General features: G+C 42.4%; 1 protein-coding gene across 5 annotated transcripts in view; it reads left to right on the top strand.

Annotated features, from left to right (window-relative positions):
* The first annotated feature begins 12224 nt into the window (after positions 1-12224).
* LOC311441982 (uncharacterized protein) overlaps positions 12225-27906 on the top strand; it is a 69239-nt gene continuing 53557 nt past the window's right edge. For 2 of the 5 annotated variants that reach the window (XR_014696373.1, XR_014696374.1), the window contains exon 1: positions 22311-22458. Coding sequence is in view for 1 of the 5 variants with exons in the window: in XM_084530727.1 (XP_084386853.1) it covers positions 12239-12278; positions 12616-12704; positions 20172-20382 (340 nt within the window). In the remaining 4 variants the exon portion in view is untranslated. Of the gene's footprint in view, positions 12279-12615; positions 12705-19979; positions 20035-20171; positions 20383-22291; positions 22459-27906 lie in introns of those variants that run through there. The other 3 variants (XM_084530727.1, XR_014696371.1, XR_014696372.1) reach the window with 3 other exon arrangements.

Here is a 27906-nt window from a genome sequence, read left to right as displayed (position 1 = left end):
GTTTTTTTGTGTGTAAATATGCACAGTGGCCTCACTGCTGCTCACACATGAGAAGGGATCACACTGAGGTGACTGATGATGAATCAGAATTAAAACTACCAATTGGCATTAAAGGTCACAACTTTATTAGAATTATTCATCCAAATACAATTAGCAGCATACCAATCCGTGAGGGGGAGGAATGGAGGCACTCAGCTTACACCATGACCGTGCCGTTTTCTTGAATGCCTACAACTTACAGCAGAAATATGCTGTCTTCCACAGTCTCCCTTCTCCATCTTCTCCCAAGGAAAGAGGACATTAAAACTCTTAGTCTTGAGGGAATAAGGTCTGTTCTCTTTTTCTTTCCTTTTTCTCCCCTGTTCTAAGCGACTTCATTCCTTACCCAAGTGGATGAAGCACAATTCGTGTGCTGCACGTGGTCTGTGTTTCTGTGACAGTCACTCAATATAGTAACAGGGTGATGCATTGAAGAGAGAGTAAGCAGGAAGACAAAAACTCAGTGGGATTGACTGATGAGTTCAAGAGATTATTTGTGCCATGGTTGACATTAAGGGTTAATCCCCAAGGACTGCATGTAAACCATGGTAAATGAAATCTGAGATGGAAACGTCCATAAGAATTTGAAATGCAAGTGGGCATCAACTTTGAGAAAAAGTTGAGGGGAAGGATCAAGTAGAAAGGAACTGGGTAGACCATTCATTGGAGATATGAAGTAGAAATCATGGCTGAGCCAATTGTTCTACACTGACTGCAGTATAAGCACTCCTCCACCAACCTTTAAACTGTCCAGCACTGGTTGCTCTCGGAGACAGTCTATGAGATTGCCCAGGTCCTGGTGCAGATTATTTATGTGGCAGAAACAGCTTTCTTGAAGTTTACATGGTCCAGACTTGGAACAGAGTTAGGTTCGTATGTAATATCCCTTATTAGACCAACAGATGCGGTTATATGGGTTCTTCTTCAGAGCTGAAACGGAAGCAGCAAATCTGTGTGTGCCCAAAAGCAGGTCCATTTTTTTTTTCCAAATATATCTGTTGATCTAATAAAAGACATTACTTATCCCAGCAAGCCTTTCCTTGAGAACATTTATGGTAGCTCTTATATTCCTGTTACTGGGGACTTCAAGCCACTTTAAAAACATTACTCTAGATAGTATCACACCATCTTTATTTGGAAGTTAATTATTAATTTTTTATCATCTTTAAAATGTGAGGAAACAGATTTGAATAGACTTATCCAAGATAAAATAGGAAGTCTGGAGATTAAATCAGCCCTGGTCCTTATCCTTTCCATAAGACAGGGCTGTGGCTAAGGAGAAGTCAAATGTCTCTCCACAAGTCAGTTTTCCTTTTTGCCACGGAAGTTAAGCAGCAGAATGCATTTAGTTTTTTCAGGGGCATAAGATGAATTTTAAAGTTTGTCCTCAGCATGGTGAAGTTAAAATAGCAGAAAAATGCATGTACAGAGTGGAGTGAAAGCTTTAGGTGTTCCTGATGTATAATTGCTCTTTATTCTTAGATGAAAATTATGATGTTAATTTTAGAGGTTTAAAAAAAGAAAGAAACTTTAATTATCATACCTAATGGCCACGTATTGTTCAGTGATATGCAGCCTTTCTAGGTGCACTGTCATCCCTGATGTTTGAAGACAAAAATACACTCTCTCCTCCAGAGAGACCCAAGAGACACAGATACACATGCAAACAGGTACATTACAATCTCTTCAGAACATCTATTTATTGACATAAGAAACAAAGGGAGAGAAAAGATTGTGGTGGGGTTTTTTGTTTGTTTTATGTTTTTCAAAAATAGTTGGGGATGAGTTTTCAAGTTGGTTCACGAAAAAAATATTTGCAAGCCTATCACTTGTTAACTGGATCTGTGCAAATGGCTTATGAGCATGGCTTTCAAACTGTTATTCCTTATTGTCTGTCTGAATTCATCTTTCTAACCACAGGGCTCTTAAGTAATGCAATTCCCAAAGCTAAATGCACATACTGTGTGTCTGCAGATCCTCATAATGAGAGTTGCTACCATGTGCTATACCATGTAAACACCTTTCTTCCTTTGGTTTCTAGAAAAATAAAAAAGAATGAGATAAAGTTCCTAGTGGTACACTTCAAATGCGAGGAATGTGTCAAAAGTCTCCCGAGAAGTCGGGTTTCCTTTATGCCACAGCAGTGAAGAAGCAAAATGTGTTTTCTTTCTTTCACTTCGTCAGAATGCAGTGCTAAGTCTGGGGGTCAGGACCAGTGTCAAATAAACAACTTTACTGTTTTGAATTTTTTAAAGGTTGAAGCTCCAGATAAAACAACTGCCGTTTGCACACAATATGCCCTCTGATCACATGGCATGATTGATGATAAGTCAAAACAAATTTTGTTTATTCAGCTTTAAAGTGAATGTGCTGTTCAGATTTTTCCGTGGTTTTGAATGTTATTAGACAAACAAGGTGCACATATGGGATGTAGTAAAGGTAGAGGCCTGTTTCACAAGCCACGCGCTTCCTTTCTGCGCTGCTGAGTCATCTGCAAAGCCACCCCGGGCAGGCGCTGTGCTGCACAGCGACGGCTCCGAAGTCTGAACTGGGACTTTGACTGCAAGGAAGGGCACGCACCGGGCAGGAGGGATTTCAGCCTCGGGGCTGGGCACAGGGAAGTGCCCACAGTCCCAGTTCCCAAGCAGGAGGCAGTAGGGAAAGCTCTGCACCTCTTACTTGCTCATCTCGCCGCGCTGAGTGCGGCAGCGCTGAGCAGTGAGTGTCACGGCTCTGCTGGTGCAGGTCAGCAGCCACCAGCCACGCACTGCAACCCACAGCACGGCCCTATGGCCACCACTTGAACCAGGACCCGCTATCATGATTTCGTATTTACAGCATCCTTTCCCTCCCAGTGTACAAAAGCTGCCCGAGCATCATTTTGGAGCTTTAATTCTGAGCGCGCCGGGAGAGGTGTTTTCACACAGGGCTGTGTTTTGCCACCCTTTCTCGTGTTGTTTAGTCCCTTCCTTGCACTAGCATATAAAATGGATGGAGGCAGGAAAGCCAGTTAATTCAGCTCCACATTGCCTCCTCTGGGGTGTAAGCCTGACCTCGCCGCAGCCAGTGGGACACCTACACGGGAGGAAATGTAAGCGCAGACCCTGATGGGAGGCAGAGGCATGTTGTCACTGTGCATGTTTGAATTTGTATTTGTCTTCATTTATGTGCAAGAAGTGCAGGGAGGAGGCCACGGCATTTTGGATGGGAGGATTTTATGGTTTTACCGCTGAGCTAAAATAGCAGGTTGAAAGTACAAAGGGAAAAAACATTGAACCGCACAGCTATTTCTTTGTTGTCTAAGAAGGCTGTGATGGTTTGTTTTCTCTAAAAATCAAACTTTCTTATGAATGTGCTTGAAAATAAAAGTAAGCTAAACTTATATTTTTCAAAGAGGAAATCCAAGATTTTGCTTCTTCTTTTTTTTTTTTTTTTTTTTTTTTTTCTGTAGCAATAGAGTTCAACTGAAAGCAACAATTGTTTTCAATTTTTCTTACAGGAAATATCATACCAATTCATTGGGAAAATACAAATGAGGTCATTTTTTCGACAGACTCAAAGATTCCCTTGAGAAATCTCAGTAATTTCCTAACACCACTATCGTTTATCCTCGGCCTTCCTTAGACATATTTTTCAAGAATTCTTAGCATGGCCTCTTCCACTGAAACTCTTTGTGTTAGAGTAAGACATTTGCTACAAATATCAGAGCATATAATTATATTTTATTTTTAAATCTTACAGAAACAAACATACATTGGGATATCTTAAATAACAAGCTCCTGAATGATTAATATTTTTAAATTAAATGCTTGTTTGTAAAAAAGAGTTAATGCTATTTAGAGAGAAAAAAAAAAGTTGATGGCTAATTTCATCCCACTTAGTGTATTGTAATTATATGATTACCTATAGAAACTTCAGAGTATGGGTTTTGAAAGATCAAAGTTAGCGAAAAGTCAGCATGTAATTAGTTTCTTGCTTTGGAGCATTAGGTAGAATTACTGCAAAGAGGCAAAACTATCATTTTATAGAGACCCTTAGGAGATTTATAATGATGGTAGACAAATATATGCATACAATATCAGTTGGTGTGCTAAAATTTAATTTTAGTGAGAAAATGTGGTTGAAGGTGATCACAATACATGGGAATGTTCTTATTTTAATATTGGTGGATGTTATTATTACAGAATCATATCAAAAGATATGTCACCAGGGAGAAAATATCATTTATAAATCACTAATGAGTAGCAAACAGTGTTTAGCTTGGAGGTATAAGACATCTTTTCACAATGTGCATTTATGATCAAACACAAAAGATCAAGTAGGGGAAAAAAACGAATGGTAGATCTATATTTCATCTTTTAGTTCTCAGCAACATTTTTGTTGGTTAAGTGGGGTTATACCATGGACACATTGAATCACGCCCTCACTATAAAGGCGGTAAGAGCCCTTTATTGTATAATAAATAGCTCACATTTTGGCCCCCAAAGGTTGTCTACTTTAGGAAAAAGTCTTGCTAAATAACATCCTGGTTTTAAGACATTTTGTTCTCCAACACAGGTCTGCAGGGGTGGAGGGAGTGCTGCAGTGCAGACTTAGGGTCTCTTAAGGGTTGAGATTTTCTGGTGCTAGAGTTTGTCCCTCTGCACAGTCCAAGCCATCCTACCAAACTGTTCTGCTGTGAAATATATTCATTATAGGCTGCCGAAACTGTTAATGTTTAAATGTTGTGGTCTTACCATGCAGAAGCTTTCTCCACCAGCCCCTTATTCCCCTCTATGTTAGAAACAGAGAGGAAATGTCATGTTGGGTCCACCTGTGACATGGAAGTCCAGAGGAATGTAACAAGAATTTTGGTGGGTTTGTCATTGAGCCTACTCCGTGGGAGGTGATTTTTTAAGACAGAGATCTTATGAGAGCATATAACATATCAGGACTTCTTTTCCTACCCAGAACATTACATGAATATGATTTCAGCATGGAATTGAACTATATAAAAAGTACTTGGTGGCTAACCATTTAAGACCTAATGGAATAAATGAGGAGAGAGCTGAAGCAAATATGTGTAGGCGAGGGATTATCATGAGAGACAGCACAGGGATTAGAGAAGAAAAAGTAAAAGCCAATTGAGAGGTTGAGATGGGAGTCAGGAGGAATACTCACAGAAAGGAAAGAAGAATTTGAGAACAGATACAGAGAATATGAAATACCATGGTACCTTCAAAGAACAGAGAAAAAGAAGGTAGTGGTGGCGGCCACCATTGGTTGCAGGGGAAAAAAAAGGGGGGGGGGATTTTTTATCCTTACTTAAAATATTGTTTGTTACATATCCTGAAGAGGAAAGAGAAAAGCTGATTGCAATAATATAATGCTGATGAACTAGAGGAAAGAGCTGAACCATTATCCCGAATTACTGCAGATCCAAAGGTTCAAGGAAAGATGGAATTGTGTAAATAATTCAGACATTTATTTTAATGCCTATAACTGTGATTAACGTTTTTTAGTATTGCTACTATATTTGTCCAATACGTACGTAAAATATGACTTAAGAATCACCATGAAGTATACAGGAAACAGAAAGTTTATTTGTGGACAAAGCATGCATCTTTATTGTTTTATTGCTTTTATGTCAATTTGACCTAAATGCTTTGCTCTTTTTTTTCTATCTCCTTTATTAATGTCTCTTTTCATGCTGGAATAAGTTATAGCTTGCTGCTGTCATGTAACAAAATAAGTAAATACATATCAGTGATTCCAGAATTAAATTCCCATCTCCAGTAGATTAGAGGGTGAAATATCTCACCTTTGCCATGTCCAGCAAAACAAGACACAAACTCTGCATCTGACCCTTTGGTTTTATTTTTGTGGCCCTGTATTGTATCTGGTAAATAGCTTTCATGTACCATTTTCACAGTCACCTCCACCTATTGCTAATGCCTGTAGGACAAGCCAGTACACGGAAGATACTCAGCTAGCGGCATCCAGCCTCAGCATGAAACAAAAGGATGCACACACACCCACGCACACAGATCAGACTGAAGCGCGGCGAGGTTGCTATCACAGCAAGTGAGATTCTTAAACTAAGATTAACCTTGAAGCTCAAATGAGATAAAAACAAATAGAAATTTCTCCACAGGAATAAGAGCTTAATATAAAGGAAAGTATTTCATAACTTGCTTAACTTTAATTAAGAAAAAAGGCTGGCAGGATATATTCTATCTCAGCAGCCATATGTTTAAATGTGTGCTCACCGAGGTGCACAGAAGGTGTGCACGACTCATTATTAACTAAGTAGATCTGTGTATACAACTTCCTTGAAGTGCTGACAATATTGCTCATGCATTTAAGGATGCTCATCCTTTTGCCCGTTATGGAGCATTGTGTCTGGACTCTGCAGAGTGAGCTGAGCTGGGACACTGCAAATTTAAGAAGCTCTGTCCTGTAGCAGACCCAAGTGGTTGGAATGGGGTTTCTGGGCGAGAAAATAATAATAATAAAAAGTAAAGAAAAAAGAAAGATTCAGGAAGGAGTAAGAAAGCTATATATGTTACTTATTACTCTGTGTGCTGACCAGCCCTATCTGAACTGATAAATCAGACTCTGTAGGAGGGAAAGGATGGAGGAAGCAGTATATAATCTGACATTGTCCCAGTAAATGGTGGGATCTATGTAGGGCTCATAATGGAGGCTGTTTTGTTGATCCAGAGACCTTGCAAATAGCAAGTTGAATAATTGTATGTACTCCACCAATTACCTGGCTTCGGATCAGCTGGTAGTCTCTACGTGAATTCATAATGAATCCAAATTGACTCCTGTGACCTCAGTCTGAATAAGTAGAAAAGCACTGTGGTCAGTGGTTTGCTAAAAATTTCTTAAGCCACAGCAAAAGTGAAGAGGAGGGTGCTGCATGAGTAATGTCCACTAGAAACCATGACCATTTTGTGAGTAGGTTGGCTTAGGGCATGACTTAAGCTTCTTGCTAAGAGTTAGAAGGCATTTTATGCAATCCAGAAAAAAAATGTGGAAAACAGGATGATGACATAGTATTAAAAACAAAACATGTATGCATTTGGCCTCTGTCAAAAATGACCTTCCAGTTTGCCCTTTCTTCTTCGGCAATAGGAAGCAGCCTTTCCTTTGGAGTATTAAATTACTTCTTTCTCAATACCCAAAGAAAGGAGATTTCGTCCTACCTCAGAAGTATCTCAAGAAAAAGATACCCAGTGGGAGCAGGATGGGAACAGTCTTGAAGGCCCCAGGCAGCACACAAGCCACTCAATCAAGCTCACAAAGGAAAGGGCTCGGGGTGAAGGCAGGCTGGCACAAAGTGTTCCCCGCATAGTCCCCTCCAGTGCTGACACCCTCAGCAAAACTGTTTGCTGGCAGACTGCTCAAGCTGTGAGTGAGTTGCGAGAGAAATAGAAGAAAGACATTTTTGGCATCTCAAATTCATCCTCAGAGAGCTGGATGCGCGTTGCTCCCAATGGCACTGTGGCTGAAATCACTGGTTCTAATGTGGTTGTAGCTTCGGATTGCTTAAGACTCGTCCAGGCCAGGAAGGCCCCATCAATGCAGCTTCCTTAAATAGCAGATCTTTTATAGCCTTCCTGGGGGACTGTGGGATGTTTTCAGAGAGGAAAATTCCCATAGTTACACTTTTTACCACCCCATTCCAGGTTGCTTGTATGAGGTTTGGGGGAAAAAAGGTGACAATTACTCGTGACCAACGCCTAGGGCCACCTCACAGCATTGGGCAGCACTGGGAGTTGCTCAGACAGCAACTGCACCACACCTAGTGACTACCCCGAACTGGGGAGTTAGAAATGAGCCCAAAGTCATGGACTTTCTGTTACCACAGCAGTCCACAAGACCTTCTGAAACCTGGCAGTCTGATGGCTTTCCAGCCAGCAGAAAGGGTGCATTTTCCCCAGTGTTTGCAGCTGGATGGCTGCTCCTTGTTTAAGAGCAGATTTTCCCTGGAAAACTTCGTGAAGGTGTTTCCCATTTACAAATAGATATCCTTTCAGCACATCTCTGTCTGAGGAGTTATCAAGAAGGAAAAATATTCTGAGTCCAACAATGCAAAACATTTGTATACGTTCCTACTGTAGGAGAGAGTACCCTAATCACAGCAGCTACATAAAACTCTACCTTGTGTCATTTAGGGCTGATTGTGGGATCTGGCATTCAGAATCTGTCGCCAGTTTAGAGAAGTCTTCCTCAATCAGTGTCACTGCTGGCCACAGCCGTCTGTGTAGGTTGCTGTCAATCCAGCTGTCTTTGTTTTAAAATGCTGTTGTGTTTTTTTCTTTTTTCTTTTTTTTTTTTTTTTTTTTTTCTAGGACAGCTACCACATCAATGTCAGGGGCTGATGCTGTATCTTACTCAGACATAAGAGAGATTCATACAGGCTGATCAGCAGTGGTTTAGGTTATTTCCTTAGATGAAAGAACCCCTTTCTAACAGTATTTCTTCCAGGCTTCTGCAATGCTCAACAGAAAACCGTTCCTTGCCAAGTTATCCTGACTGTGAGTCTGAGCAGAGCAGTTGGATGCATATAAAAAAACACTCATGCTGCATTCTCACCTTGCAAGCAGTAAAATATTCCTGCTAATATACAAATTTCAGCTCTTTTTATCCTTTTATGGCATGGGGCTGCAGCACTAGTGACAATGCTTCTGAAAAGTGGCAGGCAGATGGGGAATGCCACTTCCAAAAGCAGACTTTTAGAAAGCTCTGGGCCTCCTGCTAAAGGTCTTTTGTACTTCTATGCAGCTCATGTCCCCTCCTTCTCTGTGAAGCATTGGGTATCCCAAACGGTGACTCTAGCCTTGACATCAGCTGGATGGGGCATGTCTCAAAAGCGAGGGGAGACCAGGTTACTAGTTAAGCTCTGCTGATACTCCTGTGTTGGAGTAATGGTACAGAGCTCTGGATAAGTCAGTGTGGCACAGCATGGTGTAGCTTACAACTTAATTTTGGTGTTTTCAGCCATGCTCTGCCTATGCCTACAGCCTTCCAATAAAAAGAGAGGGACTTCCACGGGTTGTCCTAGGCTGAGCACTGAGCCTGGGGCACCAAGACTTGCAGTCACGGTGGGTGCTTGTGGTGTTTTTGTTGAGTTCAGGCATCCTGTGATATCACATGGTGGTGCTATGGGTAAGCACCAGTGAGACTTGCACAAGCCATGGCTCACCAAATTACTGTCCTTACTTTCAGGGATATCCTCTGCCTACAAAGAGGAAAGAATTGTTACTGTGATTTGCCTTTGAGATAAGTTTCTGATCTTTGAGTCATCCCGTACAGGTGAGGTGGCTCTGACTCATTCCTGTGTTCTCACATCCCACACTGGTATTTCCATCCTGCCACTTTGGACAGAGGAATCAGTTCAGACAAAATAAAAGTCGACCTTTGCCCAATGCTCTGACCTAGCCCAAAGCAAAGCTTTCCTGCACTGTGAAACTCCGTCTCAGCTTTATTTCCATGCTCCCCAGTGCTTCCCGGTCCGCTGAGGATGGGAACACCAGTGCCCCAGCACTGTGAGAAAAGCTATTCTTGACCTGAACCTGACCAGAAACAGGAAGTAATAGAAATCTCACCAAAAAAAAAAACCTTTTCTCCTGAGATCTTCAGCCATAGGGGTCATTTTCTGAACTCTCTCTTTCCCTGGTGTAACCACTGGCTTTGTTTACACCGGGGTAATGGAGCACAGCCCTAATTATGGAGGTTCCCCTACAGCTTTGCACAAGAGTCAAACTTGAGTGTGTGTCCAAACCAAATCTACAGAGCTTTTGAGCTTCTCCCATCTCTAATTATTTGTGGGTTTTGGATATATACCAAGAAATTAGTTCATATCCATCTACAATTTTCTCTTTGTTTGATTGGCTTGAGGGCTGGAATTAAGAAAGAGAATTACCTAGAATAATGCCATCTGTATTCCACATAAAGAGACTCCAACCAGAAGCAACAATGCGATGTTTTTTAAACTGTATGATATGATAATACATAATGACACACTGTGCACGCTGACACATGGTTTCCACGAATACCAGTGAGGTTTCTCTTCAAGGAAAAAGTAATGAAATGGAGCAGACCCCAATCCAACCACAGCAGTACCAACCTGAGCATCCACCAGGGACATAATCAGAAATCACATACTCACTGCTGAGGAGCTATAATTAAACTAGATTTAATTTTAATGGAAATTCTTCCCAGAAAAAAAAAATATATCAATGTTCCCCACCCCCACCTCTAATGTTGTTCCACTGTTCCAGGCTTTATGGAAACAGTTACAGGATTCATGTGTTTTGCAACCCCAAATGTTTTCAAAACAAATAGAACATCTTAAAAACTGAAATTAATAAATCTTTTACATTCATACTCAGAAGTCACTCATGCTGAGGTTGTGCGGGTTCATCAGCATCAGATGCTTCCTGCCGGCTGGTGCCTCCACCCAACACATGTTTTAAATAATAATCAAGTTCAGCCTTTGCAATTATATTTTTGTCTTAGTGCTGTTGTACGGTAATGGTTCTTTTATCCTACTTTTATCTCTCAACTTTATGTCAGACAGTGCTACTCCTACCTAGGGATGTGAAAACCTGATAACTTTAAGAGGATTAATGCTGACGAAACTCACTTTATTAGTTTGGATTTGTTTTATTAGTACCCTGCAGTTTGATTAGAACTAGGCAGCAGTCAGAATACTGTTTGCCCAAGCAAAGAGAAAATAACACCAAGCAGAGAGTCAAATATATCTCCAGTTATTGTTTGTTGGGCCAGTACTCTCGCAGCTCTTCCTGTGTCTCTCGGCCCCTCTGTTTACAAAGGGCACAGGCCCCATGGAAATGTAAAACAGAAACCCAGAGCAGCTTCTCCTGTGCAAACACATACAGCTGAACTCTGCTGAGCACCACGTTACGCATCCTTCACGGGAACAGCCTGACCTCTCCCCCGAGTCCCTTTCTGCAGCGTGCTCCTGTAGCTCCAGCAGCGTCTGGAGAAACCCTTGGCACCAAACTCATCCTGATTCCAGCAAGGGGCTGCCCTGAGAATAACGCTGTTCCTTTGGAGCTGTTTCCCCAGATTTGCTTTGTCTTTCTCATTTTCCTCCACGGCCACACCTGGGCATGCCATGACTGGGTGTAACCCCTGTCCTTGCATACTTGGGGAAGTAAAAGCACCTGCATGATGCTTTTCACACTGCTCAGCACACTTGCATAGCAGGGGAAGGCTGGGTTTGTCATCCTAGCACTGACACTTTGTAAAGGGTGTTTATGGCAGTGGTGCTCAAGTGCCACACATGTCTGGTTACCTCCTCCTTGGATTGGATGAGCTCAGGCCAAGTGCTGTCGTGTGTACTAGTTAAACTATCCAGGTTAAAATCAGGCTGGGCGTTGTTCACCAGCATTGCAGCCCTGGGATGAATCCCTCCTCTGCGTGCTCATAGGATGCTGTCAGCAATGTGCTTTGATGGACAGAGAGGGCTAGGCATGCTCCTGGTGGCTTTCTGACAAGGACACTGGCATCAGTAGAAGTAAGAAATGTGGTTAAACATATTCCTACATGTGATAGGTGCATGGAAAACCTATTTTTTAGTTTTTGGCAGAAAGGAATTGGAATGCAACTGGGCAAGCTACAGACCCACACTCACTTTGCCAACTTTTGTAATAATAGGAAGCTAGTTACAGTAAACAGTGGTAAATAACACACTCATAAAATCCAGCGGGGAATAAATGATTTGTTCTTATACAGAAAAACAAAAAAAGGAGACATTTCTTTATTTTTAAATAATGTTGTGCTCCACCCACACTGTCTCCAGTATATCCCATAACAGTGTTGGCTTTTGAGAAAAATGCATATAATGACCAGACTCAGTCTCCTCAGTCTTCTTGCACAGAAGCATGACTAGATAATAAAACAAAGATGCTGGCTTACCAAAAGATTCACAATGAACTGTTTGTGACACATTCATTCACCACTCACTTTCTCCACTTTTTACATCTAGCAAGAGTTTGGCGACTAGATTTATTCCTGATTAGTGCTGGTGAGAATGAAAACAGAATGAGCACAATACTATTTCTATCTGTGCCCAGTATATATAGTACACTACTTACAAAATATTTATCCGTGTTTCCTCCCACCCACTACTTTGTTACATTCATCACTGCCTGGGAGGAGAGGTAGAAGACACAGCAGCTATATGAAGATTGGAAGGGATGTTTACTTGAAGGAGATTTGCTGTGAGTTATAAAAAAATAATAAAATAATAAGAAGAAGAATAAACTTTTTAAAAGAATACTTTCCAACATCTTTCTGGGAGTAAACAAGTTTACTTATACTGATAGATTGTTCCAGTGCCCATAAACAATCTGTTGCCATTTCCACTATGAACAATTTTTATAATTAGAAAGTTTTTACTTAGTCTCTCTTATGGAAAATTAAGCCCGCGATGACTTCTCATATCCCCTGTGGACAGAGAGAAGTTTATTCTCTGCCTTTCTGCAACAGCCTTGTACATGTTTGACATCTCCTGTTTATCCCCTGACCAACACCAATTCTCCATCTCTCTTTCCCCAGATTTTCAGCCCTGGTGCTGGTCTCCACTGCAACTTTCCTCTCCTTACTTGCTTGAGCACAGTGCTGAAGACCAGACAGTGGCACTCCAGGTGAGTTCCCCCCTGAGCATGACTGCTCCTTTCTCATAACAGTGTGATCTCACACCTGCCTCATGACCCCTCCATGCCTTCCCCCAGTTTCTTATCAATTATTCATTCTCCACCTTGCATTTCTACCTCTCGTCTGTCCCCTGTACTGCTTTGGAGGTACTTTACTGGGTCACAATCTGTTTTGTTTCTGTTCCTGCCTGCTCAGTGAACACATCCACGCTCAAGTTGGTCTTGCCCACAAATCCAGCATACCCTTTATTCCACCATCCAAGTCATTAATGGTGATAATGTTGCTGGTAACTAGCAAAGCAGGGCCGATCACCACAGAACAAAATCTAGGTGTCATGAATGCATCGTGGCTGAATGCATGGGGGAGCTGTATGCAGTGACATAAAGCTGGGACCATCAGATCAGGCTTTCCTTGCAGCCAGACTTGTGTCTGAGATCAAAAGTGGCAGTTTTGAAATAGCTCAAAGACAGTGCGAGAAGAAGCCTCTCCTGCTTCTCTTTCTTCTTCAGCCTAGCTGTTACAGCCGGAGTCTGATCTGAAAACATGTCCTTCCTGTGAGGTTCAGACCACAAAACTGACTGACTGCCACATTCCCCTGTTGTTTTTTCCTTGGGTCACTGTTTGAATCTAGTTTATCACATCCAGCCCTGTGCCAAACATGGTTAGTGTTTAAGCAATCTGTGAAGTCAGAAGCTTCCCAGGGAGAGTTATTCTTTGCTTCATCTGGAATCCACCAACCCATACAAGTACACGCAGCGTGGTCTCCCTAAAGGTCCTCCCTTGTCACCTCTGGGAAATTCTGCTACTTCAGAGTTGAGGTTCCCTACATGGAGCCGTTCAGTGCCTGTGGGGAAAGGCAGGTCACGTTGCTGAGCTCTGGGCTCCCAGCTTTTCTGGGATTCTCTAGGCAAGGGATGGAAAATGATGGTGAGTTATTTCCAGCCATCTCTCCCGGTCTCTTCCCAACAAACGATGGAAGAAGCCTAGAAGGTTGCGAGATGCTGCTGCCGTGGTGAACAAGAGCACTACCCTTGCTGCTGCGGAGGAAACACTGTCACTTACTGGAAGACGAGGTGAAACATTGGCTGGAGTTAGGGGAAAAACTCTCGGGTTTGGGATTCCATCCAGGTCTTGTAGATGGTAGATGAGAAGGAGCAGTCAGGATTCTCTGTGCCTAATCATCCACTTGGAGCGTGAGGGAGACGAGGGTGGCTGAGTACTGCCAGGAAGGACCGCGTGTCCTGCCCTAGCTGACCGTGAGCCCCATCCCACAGCATGAGTGCTGCCCAGCACCGCGGCGTGCTCCAGGCATCCTCCCTTCCCTCAACTCACACTGGGATCATTGACTGACCCCACAGGTAACTGATCTCCCATTGTATGAGGCCTGGAGATGGAATAATAAATAAATAAATAATAAATAATTCAGAAATAATCTTTTCTCACATAAAAATCCATGTTCCTGGGGAAAAGTACACAAAACGAAGGCCAGAAATAATCTGTTCAATTCCAGCAAAAGCTCCAGTTCCCCTCTTCTTTTGTGTAAGTCACAGACTCCTCTTTCTCCTCCCATAACAATCTCATGCATAATAAAAACAGGGCTTCCTCTGAAAATCTTTTGTTTTCCAAAAATATGAAGAGTTCCAGGGAGAGCCTCCAAGATCAATTTGCTATCTGATTCCAAACAGAGCTGAACAAAATCTCTGGTTTTCTCCACTGCCAAATATTTGTGGTGACATGCAGGATCTGCCCCTAATGTCAGCAGGAATATCAACAAAACATTTCCAGCATGTTTTCACAAATTTGCCATCAGTTCCCAGGCCATTTGGTGAAACTCTACAGACGTCATGGAGTCACTTTGTGAAAAGCATCCCTGTACAGTTTTAAAGAAAATAGCATCTAATGACTTCCCATCACCTTTCTTGTCTTTTTACAGACTCTCAAAATACTATATGATTCCTTCAAAATGTTCAAATAATCACTCCTGCTTTGATTATAAACAAAGAAAACTTTAATTTGTCTCTTAAGCCAAATTCAGAAAAAAATCAGATCCCCCTGCTCAGTTGGAGAGGGAAAGACAAACAAATGTAATGAAGCCAGGCAGCTGAAAAAAAAAATGCACTGATTAATGGAGAAAAACAACTTAAATCATGTGTTGTTTTTTTTTTTCGGGCCCACTTGTCCTTCTACCAACAGCGTAAACACAAGGCAAAAGTGAAAGTGCAACCACTCCTCTGCTCCTTCCCCCTCGCAGCACCCTGTCTGCCCCCCAGGGTGGTGGAGCCACACTTGGGTCCTTTCTGCTCTGATGTGGCTGCGTCTCCAGCCTGGCTGTCATCACTGCCTCCAGTTTGTGTGCTTTCCAGGACAGCAGCTGCTGCTGTTGCACCTCAGGTGATGCTCAGACCACCTTGTGCCCATCACATGCTCACAGGGAGATGGATAGCGTCTGGCTTTTTGGCAATCCTCACTTGACATCTCTGCTCCTCCCTGAAAATAAAGTGCTAGGAGCTGGGAAGTGTGGTGATGATATAAAACAGCTGCTGCCAAGGCTAGGAGAAGCTGAGCAGGGATGCCCCCATGAGCACAGTAGCTCTATGTCTATCCCCAGCCCTTGATACTTGCCCAAAATGCTCAGCAGCTTCCCCAGAGATGTCACCTGGAATGGCATCATGTGTTCAGCAATATTTTCAGGATGCATTTTACCATTTCATGGTCCTATGCCTTTACAGTAGGAAAGAGACACCCCATTTGTAACCGATTCTCAATGTTTTGCTGACACAAGTGCTCCAGGAATGACCTCTTACAGACCTGAGTCTAAGGGACTTCAGTTTAGGGGACAACATACACAGCAACTTTACAGATCTCCTAATGAGTTCAATATCACTTCCATTACTGTAGAAGACAGCAAGTCCATAAGAGATAATGTAAACCTCTTCCTTGCTGTAGTTCCTCTTGAGATACAGCTAAATGCTGCAGACACATTACTGTGACTGAATGCATATAATAGGTATTTGTGCATGCAAATGGCCGGTTATATGTGAGCAAGTAATTACCTGATTTGCATGCCCAGACATGGTAATTCAAATGTAAATTAGCTGTGCAGTTGCAGATATACTTTGCATGTACAGTTGCCTATTTATAAAAATGTATATTTTTGTCCAGCCAAAAGGCCCTTTTACCCGCCTCAAAATGAGACATAAGTGGACCTTAAGTGGCACATGCTTGCATCTGCCCAGGGGTGAATGTCATCCGTATGAATATAGATTTGTGAACTGCTCTGCCCAAACTGGAGCTCAACTTTATTTATAGAAAGCCACAACAAAGGGTTTCTGTCTAACGCCCACCAAAATCAATGCGAGTCTTTCTGATGAGTTAAATGGGCTTCGAATCAGGCCCAGATGGAGCAAAGACATTTCTTAAATTATTTTTAATGGAGGAAGTGTTGTGCACAAATACGTGAATAAATTAGCAGAGAGATCTGCAAACCTCTATAAACTGGTGCTGATTTTACAGCTGTCTGCTCGTGGCTTTAAAGTTCCCTTATCAAAACTTGTGGAATTATTTTGATGATACAGAAATCAATAAAATATTTACTTAGAGGAACATTTTGCCTCTGCATTTGCAAACTTCAAAACCAAAGTAACACACAAACCATGATTATTATATTTTCCGAAGTTAGTAATGATGTGTTTTTCTACAACACTATTGGTATATGCAAATAATTACTTTTTTTTTTCTTTTTGATACAATTTCATTATTTGCATTGCTACTAGTGGTTCACCAATAAAGGCGAACATCACATTAGGATTCATGACAGTTTTCACATTGTATTATCAATATGTGGAAATAATTGTCTGCTCCGGGATTAAATTACATTATTGTGTATCTTTTTCATGCCTAATAAATAATGATGGATGGCTTTTATTTTCATCACCACCTGCAACCATTTAGTCACCCCTTGATTGTTGAAGATAAAATAATAAAAGGCAAGTGTTACGTTGCAAGCAAAAGAATGCAGTCAAAACAGTTGCATGCCTCGTTTTTCTGTCTACCTTTTTTCGAGTCCCTAAAGAGTAATAGATGCTGCTCTGGGAAGGCTGGCAACCTGCAAACTGGCAAACAATTCTCATAAATTGGGCAAGGGGGGAAAATGTGGAAAACATTTTTTACCTCGTAAAACAATAATTATTTCTTAGCGCATGATTCATAATCTGAAAATTAGGTTTTTGTTCTGCTGTGCAAATCAGTTACATGCAATTAGAATGCAAAGCAGAGGCACATTCTTAGTGTTTAGCCTTTTTAAATAGAAATGAAAACAGCCTGCAAATTGTACCAAAGTTTAAAATGCATGCTAGGTAATTTTGAAATTCAAAGAAATAAAACCATGCATAATAAAAAGCCCACTCTAACTCATTTCTTTTTTCTTTCCTTTTTTTTTTTTTTTTTTTTTTTTTCAAATTGCCAGTTATGAGGCTTAGAAGTAAAAATAGATATTGCATATTTTGGAAACCTGTGATGGTGCAGTCCTTTGTCAGTGTTTACGTATTTATATACAGGCATGTGGACACGCACACACACGCACCAAGTCCCCAGTTTATGTCACTTTTTACACAATCATCTTTTCTACTAGGTCAAGTGTAATCTTGAAATTGTTGTAACTCCTACCTGCACATTCTGATCTAGAAACTCTTCAAGCTGAAAACAAATGGAGTTGACATTTTTAGTTAAAGCTTACATTAGCTATTGTCACAAGTCTTTAATCAAGCTCACCCTCCTCAGATTTTTCGTATTGTTACTGCGTTTGCAGCGCTCGGGCCGCTCTGTGCAGAATGCCATAGGAGCCTTTCAAAAATAGCCCAGCAATATTTAGAATGGAAAGTTATCTCTGGATAATTTCATTAACCGTGAGTGTATCAAACGGAGCTCAAGTCAAAGTCGCCCTCTTTTCTTTTTTTTTAACAAAATAGTCAGTTCTGAGTCAAAGGTTTATTCTCTGTGTGCAGTTTCACATGCTTGGCTCTATTATCTTTAAATCACAAGATGACAATCTTCTCAAGCATACCAGAGAGTCAACCAAAATCCAACAGTAATAGATAATCCTATCAAATGTCAAGTTACTGAGGAGAAGCGGTTTGAAAAATAGGCCAACAGTCCATTACTTGATTTACCTTGAGTGGATGTTAACATTCCTGTAGCCTGCCTTCAACAGGGTATACTTTCTCTGTATTGCTAAATTGTTTAAAAGCATCTGTTTGGGGCATTTAGAACTATTTCTGTTGTTTGTATTTAAAAACAAACAAAAAATCCTTTAAATTTTCTCATATAAGCAGAAAGTGCCCACTTAAAATAATAAATACTGTTCCTTCAGGGAAAAATACTCCTGGTTGCTGGAGCTCTTCTCCCTCAGACACACAAACACTAACAAAATCAACCATTTACTAATCCAAATTTATGGCAGAAATTATAAATGAATTTCACTAATAGCTGAAGAGTGGTATTTCTTGAGGTGTCCCCTCTCTTGACCTATGGAAATGCCTCCACCACAGAAAATTACCCTCAGAAATCATAAGCAGGGACCTAAAGGGCAGTGCTGAGTGCTGATGTGCTTGAACTGTTCGTGTGGCACTGTGCCATTCAACTTGAACACATCAGCCCTTACTTGCAGCACAGTTCAACACAATTAAAACTCTTGTATAGAGACATGCTGTGCTAAAAGTCGCTCAGAAATAGTGGCTGCCCTGAACAGGAGAAGCTTTCCTAGAAAAAATTCACAAAAATGGAATCCACAAAAAGAAAGGTATCCTGAAAAACCTGTCTCCATCACTGATAAATTGGAAGTTCAAATGGAGCATCCACCAGGGACATCACTCTACCCTTTCCTGTTTTGCTCAGCCGTAGCAATACCAATACCTCATACAGAAAACAAAGAAAAGGGAAAACTCAGGGACAGAAGTAACTACTTCCATGAGAACATTCCCATTAATTACAGCAGTTGCAACACATGAGATTTATTTTTTTTTTGTCTGATATATTTGTAGCCCTTATACATCCATATAGCAGGTACATTTTTGCTGCCTGGCACTTTTTGTTAAAAACACACGAGTACACAAAAACACACCAAAGGATGGACTCTACAGCTTTTTTTTCCTTCCTGTGCACACACAGACATGCTCCAGGATGGGATGAAATCCTGCACCCCTGAATGTGTGCCAGGCTGCAGGCAGCTGCAGGAGTGCGGTTTGCAGAAATTTACTGCTCTCTCCAAAAAAATAGTTAAATTGAAAGTGAAAAATAAATGCTCTTCGAGTTCTGCCTGCAGCCAGAGGCAATCACTATCCTTCTCATCTGTGTGCTCCATCCAAGCCTTCATCAATACAGAGGTAATTTTCGGACTCAGCTCATTAACACCGAGCTGTTGATGGAGCTGTAAACACTCCACCCTGTCATCGTTTCTCACCTGTTACCAGCTATTCTTTTCTGTTTAGCTGACCCGCCGTGGCATTTGAGATGAAAAATATTTGTTTTAAATTCACAGCAGTTGCTCCAGTCTCTGAAGAGAGCTGACGCTGGTCCTGACATCCAAAAGCACTGAGGCGAGGAAAGGGAAGCAAACTTTTTTGGCTGGCCTTCTGCAAAGAGGCCGGGGCATGCGGCAGCTCTGGGCACCATGAGATGTAGGCAGCACCCATTTGGGCTCTGTGTTAGGCTTTCAGCATGCAGAACATACACACACATCACATAAACAGATGGAAATAAGGAAATGGCAAGGATGTGGAAGGAAAATGGGATTAGCTGTCAGAAGCCTGTGAAAATCTGGTGGGAAGAGGAGGCACCCCATTTGTCCCATCAGCACACAGTAGATACAAAATTTCATGCCACGGAGGCTGAGTTGGGATTTCATGATACCTCAGTAGACATTTTGGGCAACAGTGTCACCAAGGCCAGAAGGTGGCATGGGAGAATCGAGCCCTTTGTGGCTAAAACCCTGGCCCAGGCTGATTTCTGGGCCACAGAGAAAGGATGCTGTTGATGGCTGAAGGACTCCTAAAGGCGCCCTGATACGGCCACTGCTCCAGCCACTCCAGTGGGCACCTGTTTCTGTCTCACAGTTTGCTAGGACAATATGAACCACGTGCCAGAATGTGTCAGGCTCTGCAGGATGGTGGTTCTCAGCCTCAGCAAGAGCTGAGTGGGAAGACTTAGACAGCACCCTCCCACATGAGTCCCTGGGGTTACAGTGGTTGAGTAAATAAATGCTCTGGGCTGGATGTGAAATTATGTCTCTGCTCTCATCAGGGTTGTCAGTTCCTTCGCTGCAAGGTTAGCAAAGTCACCCGCGTTGGAGGTGGGGGACAGTGACAGAGAACAATGGTTCGAGAACTGTAGTTCCCATGTTTTTGAAGGCTCGGTGTGGGCATGGTATATATAACTCAGTATGGGATTCTCATGCTTTACAGGCATATATGTATCTGGGTGATGTTGTGCAGCAAGTGACAGTGTCTAGGAAACATCCCCAGAACATCACAAAAATATCTGCGCTCCCGATTTGGGGAGAGGATGTGCTGCATGGCCCAGAGGAAGCTCACGAGCATCTCTCACCTGAGGAACCAGCCACCAAATTTGTTGACAGTTTACATGGTACACAGGAGGCAACTCTGCCCTGGGCAGGTAAGTCTTGAAGTTTTAATTCTGCCTTTTTCCTCCTCTTGGCTTTGACTTGATTAAAATCAAACTGAGGTGGCAGGGCCAAGGGATATTAACCTTCACCTTGTAGATGCTGCTCAGACACCTGGCCCTGGCAATGCCTCCACCCGTAGCTGCTCATACCAGACCTGTCAAGCAAGCAAACAGCAGCAAGAGAGCAAAAGACACAGAGCCTTGGTGCTGTTGTGGAGCAGATGTCTCCAAAAGGGCAAGAACATGGCTCAGGGGCCATGTGACTCAGGGTGAACCGAATCCGCACGTTTTAATTAAAATGGCTATCATCCACATTTTGTTTTCTTTATAAACATTTGCAGAGTATCAGTAGCCAATCTAAATGTCTCAGCAGACGAGTACATACTGTACTTCAGCTCTTTTTTTTCTAGAGTGCTGGAGAAAACACATGAGCTGGAGCCAGCTGATGTGCTCTCCATGGGTCTCAAGGGCAAACCCTTTCAAATTAAGCATGATCTTCATGTCCCTTCCAAACTTGTTTTGTGCTCTTTTCTGTACATCTTTAGAAGTTGATCAGACCACACCTACTCTCCACCATGCTCAACCTCTCCTTTCCCAGACAGCTCAGGAAGGTTTCTGGCCTCCAGGGGCATGTGGTGGGTTTAGGCGTTTTATTTAGCAGGGGCTCTATGACATCCTGCTGCAGGCTGTGCAGGCAACAGGCTCAGCTGTGAGAGTCCAGGCAGCTCCTAGGACAGCCTCGTTATTGAAAGGTGAGCTTAATGAACCTGCTGTCAGATGATCTCTTGTCATTTTTTAGCAAAAGTAAAGGATTTAGGAAAGCCGTTTCTTGCCCATTCTTTGAACAGAGCCATTCAGATTTTGAGTACCAGTGCTCTCAATCACCACAAAGACTACAAAGGCATTTTTATCTTAATCACAAACTTTTGGTGGCCTACTTTCTTGCTAGCCCTTGTCCAGCCAACTTGTCTTCTTAGTTATCTTTCAGGCAATCTCAAAACCAGGCCAGCTGGCTTCAAAGCAGCCTTGACACTGCACTACCTAAGGGCTGGGAGTGGGAGCATCACCCTGCAGAGGCCAGATTGAGAAGGTCCTTGGCTGACACAAAGAGACCACAGCAGAGCCCCCTGCCTCCCCCAGGCAGCTTTGTCACCCTGCCACATGAAGGAACAGCCTCACTCCCTGCTCCATCGTTTTATGCCAGCCAAGGCCCAGTGCTTTTTTCTCAAGGCTAGTGCAACAAGAGCAGCCCAATTCATTTTGACAGAGCGGTTAAGTGGCACAGATTTCACGTTGGCCTTAGCCTGCCTAATCTTAGAATTATTCCACAGCAAGTGACTGGTGAGAAGATTCAGCATCGTGCAGCAGCCATAGGTAGTATACTTAAAAGCACGTGCTGCTAAACTAAGTGTTTTGCCTGCCTGTTTTACACTACTTGGATCAGACCTTGAAGGGTTCATGCACATGCCAGGCTATAAAGACAGTCTGAGAACAAGGGTGGTCTTCTGCAAAATCTTTAATATATTTATGTACCTGGACACTCTAGTTTTCAGTGGTAAATACTTATATACTTCTCTATTTTTCTCTGAAATGTATTATTATTTTAAATAAAATGTGGGGAAAAAAAAAAGTTCCTTTCCTCATAGTAGTACTTTACCCCTACTTTTTGAAATACTTGAAAAAAAAAAAAAGTTGTCAGCAGGGTTTCCTTAATATTTAAGCTGGACATCAAGATTTTAGTAGCTTAGTAAATACCTATTATTTAACCTGTCTCCTGTTAATGTCCAGATAGCAAGCAGTAATTAACCTTAATTGCCTTGACCAACCTCACCTGGTGCCTCTACCCCACACCTGTGGGCCCAGGAGCCCATTTAAGCTCTGCTGGGGGACCCTTATTCCCTTCTCTGAGCTGTGTTGGGGGCATACTAGCTCATAGCTTGGCTATGGACCCTGTTGATCGTAGCCCACAGACTGATTTCTCAACTTGATGTCACCACAGTGTTGCTTTAGGACCCGAGTTCCTGGCTGGACCTAACCTCCATCTCCAGAACTGCCCACTATGCTCAGGTACTGTGGGATGGGGATGTCTGCATCTCTTGTGTCGCTCAGGGAGCAGCCTGGTCCTGGTGCTCCCTGACAATATCTGAGGATTTTGGTAGTCTCTGTAGTCACACTTAGCTCCTGGGAAGGATGAGATTGCCACCACCCTCATTTGGAATTAAGGGAAAGTGAAGCACAGCCTTACTGAGTCCTGCAGGGCAACTGAAGCAAGGTGCTGCTCTTTCTTATCATGTCACTGGATCAACACTGGGAAAGGATTAGAAGAAATAATTGATTTCTTACACCAGTGGCATTTGCACAACCATTTCTGGCTTCTGGATAAAGTTTAAATGAATGTCCAGTGAGCACTAATTGCGAAGACTACCTATAAAAATGAAGGGCCAGGCTCCATGGTAGAGCAGTAAAAGGGTGTTTATGTTGGTAGTGTCTCAAAAGTTTTGCAGTGGGAATGCAAGTACCAGTGAAAATAGCTCTCATTGTGTTACATTTCCCTATCAGGATAGGTATGAAGGGAAGATGCTCGATGTGTTCTGGTGGGAAGGTAAGGTTTGCTGCTGATGCCATTGCAGCATTTGTGCCATAGAAATGGATGCAGGATTGCTTGTGTCAGTTGAAGATGAGTCATTGCTGTGTGATGTTTCTGTCAATAGGATAACTCAAGAGGAAGGAGCTGTGAGTAGCTTCCATGAGAAACTCATCACTCTCCGTTCATTCCCACCACAAATCATGCAGCACACTCCCAGTGGGATGCACACCTGCTCACCCCACCATGAAAAGCCACACTTTACTGCCTCTACACTGGACTTGATGGCAGCCCATCAGTCTAAAATTGTCTGTCAGCCACTTGCTGAAATGCCTGAGCATTCCTATAATCCCTGATGGTCTCTGCTACTGTTACTGAGCTCTTCTCTAGGCATATGCTGGCATCTGCTATCAGAGTAGTGACACAAGACTTGGTCTGAGCTAATGCAGAGGTTTTTCTTATCAAACAAGTGTTTTTTGTGGTTATATGTGCAGTCACTCTAAATTCACAAAACCCAGCCCTGGCAGTTATAATGTCAGATTAATTGGTTTTGGAGGAATGTGTTCTCAAGTGGTTGTATGACCTGAAGCCCCTGCATCATGCCATTACTGTGGCCCACTTTGAGAACAGATGCTCTCAAACCTACTTAGGATGTCTTTTTCATCTTTCACCATTACTTGAGTTCTCCCCCACCACTTTACAGGAATAGGAAAATGATCATGTAATGTTACTGGGAAGCCTCCAGTGCTACCTGATAGATGATAGAAAGCTTCAGAGAATGTTTGCATCCTTTGTACCAGGCAGATTTATTTTTTTTTTTTTCATTAGATTTGAGGGTTTTGTTGAGCATAGTCATTTCTTTGGGTAGAGTTGCACTTCCATCAAAATATCCCACATCTGGTTTATTGGTAGATGTGTGTAGATATCCTGATCCTGCTCAAGAGGGGTAAAAACTGCATCTAGGATTTCCCCGTGGATTTCCCTCTGTACTTTTTTGATTCTCTTACTTGCTAATGAGTTTGAGCAGGACTGTCAAGAAAGCTCTTGGTGATGCTGCATGTCCCTGACCCAAAAGGTTCAGAGACATCTCAAAAGTTAGTTGTTGTCCTTCAGATCAGGACTTCCATTTTTTACTACGCTGTTCAAATCTGTGAGAGAGGTTGTTCCTGACAAAAAGAACATAAACTTTCATTTTGGCAGCGGTAAAAGCTTTCTCAGCCTTCAGGCTTTCCTATTGTCAAGTCCAATTGCATTAGGTAAATTAGGATTGTTAACAGAAAATAAGTATTGCATATTTTAAAGTACAAAGCAGAACAAAACCATAAATTGCTTCTGTGAATAAGCTAATATTTACGGAGCACATCTCAGGTAGGCAAGGCAAAGCCGTAATTGACACCAAAGCAGAATCTTCCTAAACTTTTTAGTAAACAAATTAATAGAAACCTTGCGCTTCTGTTAGTTTTTCCTTTTCTGAAATGTTTGGTTTTTTTTGTTATTGTGTTAATATTCTTTCCATGATGGTGTCTGTGAGGATTGGAGATAAAATAAGACAGATGTACTGACCATGGTTACCAAGGGAGCAGTTTCCTTAGCAATGGCAAAGCAGTTGTCAAAGCAGTCAATGTTCCTTCTCTCCCTCTCATGTGACTTGTTTTTACTAGTTTGCATAGCTTGGATACACAAACAGCTAATCGTAAACACCTCTTCCAAATTTCCAGGCAAAAAAGGCCTGGGTGGGTCATTAGTCAAATGTTCCCAACTTGGCTTTACTTCAGTGCCTACCTGAACTTTTTTCTTTTGCTTCATCATTTTTTCAAGAACTTTCACTGCCTAAAGAACATTAAAGTCATCCAAATGGAAATGTAACCACATAGTGCACACCCAAATAGGAAGATACGGAGGTGGGTGAGTAGTGTAAAATTGCCACCTGTCCAGAGCACCAGTCCTTTCCACTTAAGTGTAAAGATGGCAGCTGAAATAATCCCTATAAATAGGTCTTGTAACTGCGTACGTGAAATGGTTATTATCTGAAAGTGGCAGTCTGATCCTGCCATGCTTGCCGAGGTGAAGATGGAATGTGCTGCACTATAACACTTACTGCTCTCTACGGGCACTTCTGGTGGCAGGGATAAGTGTGCGAGGTCCTGGGGCCGTGTTCTGAATTGCCCAGCCAAGGCCATTACCCAGTGGGTGGCTGCAGGGAGCACATGCAAGGGAGCTGTGTCCACCCTCAACCCCTCGCTGTGAACCTGGGAGCTCAGCGCCCTTGCTCCTAGGGACAGCAAGGAGGTGAGATAGGCTCATGCTGTTGTAGGGAAGTAGTTCTAAAAGGATGGTAGATCCCATAAAGTACTTGGAAAACCCTGTTATCTGTAACTTCAGGCACCCCATTTATGCTCTGCTGAGCAATGTAACTTTGCATTCCCCCAAACTAGTAGAAGTTATTCAACCTGAGCAGCATAATAGTGAGCATGTCAAGACAGTGAAGAAAATCTTTTCTGTTTTGTGTTTAAGTTACATACCTAGTTGTAATCAAGCTGATTAAAAGCACAGTGTAGCTAGCCCAATAATGCGAAGACAGAGCTGAACTGTAGTAGTGGGTGCAAGAGGCACAGCCACTTGATATAATGATCATGCTTATGAAGTGAGTATTGTTTTCCTACCTTTATTTCCAATCAAAGGTGAAGTGGTTTCTTATCAAGAACAGATACCTTCCTATAGGTATATATTTCCAGGGAGCTTTGCAGGCTAGCAAAGGACACTTTTAAAGACATTCATACTTTTAAAGACATCCATTAATGTAACCCTGTGCTATCCAGTGGGATGTTTATAGAGAAAATATCAACTGGACTGCTTTTGGACTAACTTTATGTCGGAAAGTGACATCTTGATGTCACCTCTATGGTCTGTAATTTTAAGCATTGTTATTTGAAAGGTTTGCTATCATATGGCACTTAAACTTTCTGGTAACTCAGCTGCTCTGTGTGTATTTGTCAACCTATGGCTAAAACTCATACATACCCATTTTCCAACACACCCTTATTTACTACCTACAAGAGATATAGATCATCTTGTTCAGGTTGATGGAAATTTAACAAGACACTGATAAAGAGAAGGTAAAGCACAGCGTGTGCACACAGGGAGCAGCTGATTGCCGCTGTTCCCCCTGCTCTGTGCAGCTCGGTGCCATGGGGTAGGTTACCCACCACAGTGCAGGACTCAAGGCAAAGCTAGGCGTTTCCTTCAGCTTTGTTTACAGGTGCTTCTAGCAGGGAAGTGACTCTTTAGGAAGGCACAGAAAGAGCTGGAAGTGCAATGTTAGATAAAATGTTGTTGACCTGTGAAGTGTGGCTTCTATGCTCTTGCTTAGAGCACCTGGACAGGGAAAGGGTGAGGAGTACGGTGCTATCTATGAATGCTATAAGCAAAACCTGTCTCATCTACCTTATTAGGAAAGCTGCACGGAAAGGGAGGAAAAAGGCCATGGCATGTTTCTGACTAATTTCCTCTATTCCACACTGAGGTGGTTTCAGTTTCAGAGAATCTCTCAGTACTTGAATTCCATAAATTTGCACTGTCCTTGCAAAAACTGGTATCTTTGTGTTGAGAAATAGGGGAACATAAAGGAGAGAAAGGTAAAAGCCACAAGATCAAATTGTGCCCAACTAATGAGACACTTTAAAGGAAAGTGTATAGATGTGCATAAAAGCATAGGGAAGGTCTTATTTCTGATGTGCTCAATGTATACTTACAAGGCTTGTTTTTATTTAAAAAGTAAATAAATGTCTTATGAATGGAGGAAGAAAAGCTGCAGGAAGAAAAAAGGAGCAGTGGCAGTAGATCTAGCTGATGGAAGAAGAGTGCAATGGGGAGGGACTCTGAGATTGCTTTCTGCAAGGAGGCTACTTTGCAATTTTGATTGTAGGAGGAACACACCCTGAGGTCAACCACAGCACTGAATCATGTCAAACCCCTTGGTGTATGCGGCCACCCTTCCATTCCCTCCACAGCCCTTTTATCTTGAAAAACAAAGATTAGATGATGAAAAGGCAGAGATAGCGAGTTGCCTCCAAGCACAGTTTTGTCAGGACAGCCACACAGTCCCCGTCTCCTACCCACAGCCTTGTGAGACCCTAATCCATCGACTCCCTAACCACCCCGCAGTGACCCCCATTTTCAAAGTAGCAGCTGTGCAGTTAGTTTGCTAGCCCCTGACTGAGATGTTTTTTTTACCTCTATGGTCCCAGCCACCAGCTACACATTTGATGTAACTTCTTAATTAATGTTCTCCAAAGATTTGTAGCCTTCGGTGTGGGTTACAGCCACAGCCATTCCCAGATCCATCACCACTCTCCCTTATCTGCTGCACAAACACGTTAGGTGCAGATTTAATGACACCCGCCTAAATCCCTCCAGTCAGAGATGTGTAAACATGTATGTAAAGGCTGTGCAGAACCGAGGGCTAACTGCGAAAGCAAAGTGTTATTGAATGTGACTAGTGCCACTCACACAGACAGCCACAGGATTACAGGCTGGCAAATGAAGGCTGATACAATAACTGCGCCAGGCAGGAGCAGAAGCAAAGCTGTCCTTCTCGATATCAGGGTACCACAAACAGTTCAGGGGCAGAGTAAGTTTTGCTGACAGGTTACATAAGAATAAACAAAACTAAAGCAATAAGAATCAAAAAGAAAAACCAGGCCATTTGCAGCATGCTGCGATGGTTTTTAGATCTGACATTTCAGCTGAATACAACTCGTGTTCAGTTGCCTGAAGTCTTGCTATGAAATCTTCACATCGCCCTGCTTCATGGTGTTTGCTCCCTCACCTGCATCTTTTTATTTGGAGCCTGTGAAAGAAGACTGGTTTTGTTTGGGGATTTGTAGTCCCAGGAGCGTGAAGTGTTAGACACTGGGTTTGGAGCAGGATTT

The sequence above is a fragment of the Aythya ferina genome, assembly GCF_964211825.1.
Source record: "Aythya ferina genome assembly, chromosome: 10".
NCBI classification, from domain to species: Eukaryota; Metazoa; Chordata; class Aves; order Anseriformes; family Anatidae; genus Aythya; species Aythya ferina.
The sequence above is the reverse complement of the archived record's forward strand: the minus strand, read 5'-3'. Positions and strand labels throughout refer to the sequence as shown.